The sequence below is a fragment of the Miscanthus floridulus genome, chromosome 6, assembly GCF_019320115.1.
Source record: "Miscanthus floridulus cultivar M001 chromosome 6, ASM1932011v1, whole genome shotgun sequence".
Lineage (NCBI taxonomy): Eukaryota > Viridiplantae > Streptophyta > Magnoliopsida > Poales > Poaceae > Miscanthus > Miscanthus floridulus.
The window spans coordinates 10554545-10558894 of NC_089585.1; the positions used below are offsets into that span (position 1 = coordinate 10554545).

The 4350-nt window shown below is 56.6% G+C and overlaps 1 protein-coding gene across 1 annotated transcript; it reads right to left on the reverse strand.

Moving 5' to 3' along the window:
- Positions 1-1448: 1448 nt before the first annotated feature.
- LOC136460203 (uncharacterized) lies at positions 1449-1751 on the reverse strand. The gene has a single exon (XM_066459998.1). The coding sequence runs from the start codon at positions 1749-1751 to the stop codon at positions 1449-1451; it is 303 nt and encodes a 100-aa protein (XP_066316095.1).
- Between the last annotated feature and the right edge of the window lie 2599 nt (positions 1752-4350).

Genomic DNA, 4350 nt, shown 5'->3' on the forward strand with positions numbered 1-4350 from the left:
AAGTATATGGTCCAGCATTCTGTCTGGACTTGAGCAGGTGGTAATTGGGTGTCGGTCCACTCAGCCACAAAATCAGCCAAGACCTGAGACTTTATTGCTTTCCGAGGCACAAAGGTCAGGGCTTCCCCCATGAGCTCAACGGCCCACTTGGCTATCCTACCCGAAGCCTCCCGGTTATGGATTATCTCTCCCAAGGGAAAAGATGACACCACGGTCACTGGGTGGGACTCAAAGTAGTGGCGTAGCTTGCGCCGAGCCAAGACTACGGCGTAGATCAACTTCTGGATGTGGGGGTATCGTGTTTTGGTCTTGGAAAGCACTTCGCTGATGAAGTAGATAGGTCGTTGGATCGGTAGGGCATGCCCCTCTTCCTACCTCTCTACCACTACGGCAGCGCTGACCACTTGGGTCGTTGCAGCGACGTAGAGTAAGAGGGCCTCATCCCTGACCGGAGGTACTAGGATGGGAGGATTGGTGAGCAGTGCTTTGAGCTTGGCGAGGGCTTCTTCGGCCTCAGGGGTCTAAGAAAAGCGTTCGGATTTTCTCAAGAGGCGGTACAGAGGTAAGCCTTTTTCACCGAGGCGTGAGATGAAGCGGCTCAGGGCCGCAAGGCATCCCATGACCCTCTGCACTCCCTTGAGGTCTCTGATTGGTCCCATGCTAGTTACGGCCAAGACCTTCTCTGGGTTGGCTTCGATGCCACGTTCCGAGACTATGAATCCCAAGAGCATGCCTCGGGGGACCCCGAACACACACTTTTTGGGATTGAGCTTGATGCCCTTCTCTGTAAGGCATTTGAAGGCTATCTTCAAGTCATCGATGAGATCCTTGGCCTTTCTAGACATGACCATGATGTCATTCACATAGGCCTCGACGGTTCGCCCAATGTGGTTGCCAAAGTCCTAGGTCATGCACCGCTGGTATGTGGCCCCTGCGTTTCTGAGGCCAAAAGGTATAGTCATGTAGCAGTACATACCGAATGGGGTGATGAAAGAAGTTGCGAGCTGGTCGGACTCTTTCATCTTGATCTGATGGTTGCTAGAATACACATCAAGGAAAGATAGGGTCTCACACCCTGTAGTGGAGTCAACGATTTGATCGATTCAAGGTAATGGGAAGGGGACTTTTGGACCGGCTTTATTCAAACCGGTGTAGTCTACACACATCCTCCATTTCCCATTTTTCTTCTTAACTAACACAGGGTTAGCCAACCACTCTGGATGGGATACTTCCTTGATGAACCTGGCCACCAAGAGTTTCTGCACTTCCTCACCGATGGTCCTACGCTTTTTCTCATCGAATCGACATAGGCGTTGCTTCACCGGTCTAGAGCCAGCCCAGATGTCCAAGGCGTGCTCGGTGACCTCCCTTGGTATGCCTGGCATGTCCGAGGGACTCCATGCGAACATGTCGGCGTTTGCATGAAGGAAGTCGACAAGCACGGCCTCCTATTTGATGTCGAGCGTGGTGCTGATCCTTAGCGCCCGGTCGTCGGGGCAGGCGGGGTCGACCGAGACGAGCTTGATGGCCTCTGCGGGCTTGAATGTCCCTACACGACACTTGGAGTCAGGCGCCTCGCTACCGAGTTGGTCGAGGTTCACGATGAGGGTCTCGGCCTCTACGAGAGCCTCGGCGTACTCGATGCACTCGACGTCGCAGTCGTATGCTTGTTCATATGTTGACTCAATCGTGATGACGCCATTGGGACCCGACATCTTGAGCTTGAGGTAGGTGTAGTTGGGGACTGCCATGAACTTGGTGTAGCACAGCCACCCTAGGATGGCGTGGTAGGTTCCCCTAAATCCGACCACCTCGAAGGTAAGGACCTCCTTGCGGTAGTTGGAGGGGGTGCCAAAGTAAACAGGGAGGTCGATGCGCCCAAGGGGTCGCGTGCGTTTCCTTGGCACGATGCCATGGAAAGGTGTGGCATCGCCTCGGAGCCTCGACCGGTCGATCTCCAAGAGCTCTAGGGTGCTGGCGTAGAGGATGTTGAGGCCGCTACCTCCGTCCATCAACACCTTAGTGAGCCAGGTGTTGCCCATGATTGGGTCGATGACGAGTGGGTACTGCTCGGGATTTGGGACATGGTCGGGGTGGTCATCTCGACCAAAGGTGATCACCTCCTTAGACCAGTCGAGGTACCGGGGAGTGGCCACCTTGACCGAGAAGACCTCTCGGTGTTCCCTCTTTCGCTGGCGCGCCGTAAGGCATGTCGAGGGTCCGCCAAAGATCATAAAGGTGTTGTGCACCTCGAGGAACCCATCGTCTTTGTCATCGTCCTGGTCACCGGTGCCATTCTGCTTGGCATCGTCGTCGGGGAGTCCGAGCCTGGTGTAGTAATGCCGCAACATGGAGCAATCCTCGAGGGCATGCTTTACTGGGCCTTGGTGGTAAGGGCAGGGTTTCTTAAGCATGTCGTCGAAGGGCCTGGGCCCCTGGGGCCTCTGGGATTCTTGCGTTCTACGGTCGTAACCAGATCGGCCTCGAGGACGGCCTACTTCCCTTAGCGACCCTTTTTCTTTCTTTTGGGGAGGTGGAGAACCGAGGCCTCGGGGGCCTCATCCCTCCGCTTCCCCTTAGCGTCATTCTCGAGGAAGATGGCCCGAATAGCCTCTTTGCTCGAGGCGAAGTTGGTGGCGATGTCGAGGAGCACGGCAGCCGAGCGCGACACGTTCTGGCCTAGCTCTCGGACCAAGTCTCGGCAGGTGGTGCCAGAGAGGAAAGCCTAGATGATTTCTGAGTCACCGACGCTAGGCAACTCGGTGCACTGTTTAGAGAAGCACCGGATGAAGTCTCAGAGAGACTCGTCTGGTTTCTGGCGATAGCTCTTAAGGTCCTAGGAGTTTCTAGGGTGCACATATGTGCCCTAGAAATTCCCGACGAAGATCCTAACCAAGTCACACCAGTCGTGGATCTGAGAGGGAGGAAGGTGCTCGAGCTAGGCTCACACCGAGTCTGACAAGAGCAAGGGGAGGTTGCGGATGATGAGCAGGTCATCGTCCGCGCCACCTAGCTGACAAGCTAGATGGTAATCGGCAAGCCACAGTTCAGGATTAGTCTCGCCGCTATACTTTGTGAGGTTGGCTGGTTGTCGAAACTGGGCTAGGAAATGTGCAGCGCGGATGGCTCTGCTGAAGACCCGAGGACCAAGTGGTTTAGGAGAAGGACTGTGGTCCTCCTCACTGTCATAATGGCCACCCTGGTGTGGATGGTAGCCCCAAGCAAGCCCCTCGTTATCATGGCATCGTCGCCTGCTGACCACCTCATGGTCTGCCTGCACCTCGCGTTGGTTGCCGAGGCAGTCGAGCCGCAAGGGGCCCTGTGGGCTATTGGTGCCCGAGCGGTCTCGAGATGAACTGAGGCCTCCTTATCCTGCCAATGCGGTACCGAGGGGAGGTCTGAGGTGGCTCCGCGCCGCCGGGAGGCAGAACTCTTGGCCTGCTGTACCGCGGCGGTCTCGAGGAGATCCCGGAGCTCACCGTGAACCCATCGCCCTTCCATGGTAGAAGGCTCGGGCATCGCGCGAACTAGCATCGCTGCAGCCACGACATTCTGGCTAGCGTGATTGAATATTGGGGGATGATCGCCCCCTTCGTCGTCGTTGATGCGGTGGTGCACGTCGTGGGCCCACCGCCGGGCTCCTCTGTCGTCACTGTGGCCCTGCTGCTCCTGCTTGAGAGTGTTTCGGAGCTGTTGCAGAAGGAGTCGATCTTGCTTGACCTTGGCCTGAAGTTCACGGAGCTGCTCTAGGTCCGGCCATCGAAATTGTCCGAGGGCAAGGTTCTCATTCCGTGCTGCCGGTGGGATAATACGTGAGGGCGTGGCATCGCCCGTTCCCTGATGAAGTGGGGTACGATTGCCCACCCCCTCATCCTCATCGCCCATGCTTGGCATCCCAAGTCCAATGTGGAAGCACTCACGAGAGTGATCGTGAGCGCCTTCGTCGTTAGAATCAGAGTAGCCAAAGCAATAGTCACTCGCGGCCAAGAAGCGACGCATGGTTTCACGGTCACAGAGGTTGGAGAAATCTGCTCCGGCCCATGCCTCGTCCTCCTCCGAGGAGTCAGCGTGGGTGTGAGTCGACGTGGTAGTGTCGAAGTCGAGGGCGAAGCCTTGGTGGTGTCCTAAGGGCTCCACATGAATGGAAGCATAGGCATAAGCGTAGGAGGCGGCGACATTTCTCAACCCGAAGGGGTATGGGGATGGTGCCGTCACCGGGCTTTGCTTCGCTGGAGTTGGCTCCTCAGGGAGTGGTGGAGCGGAGCTTGATGTCGGGGCATCGCCGGGCGCCACCAGCGTTTTTCCCTTATCCAGGCTCAGGCTAGACAGGTCCCCAACCAAGGACCTTGC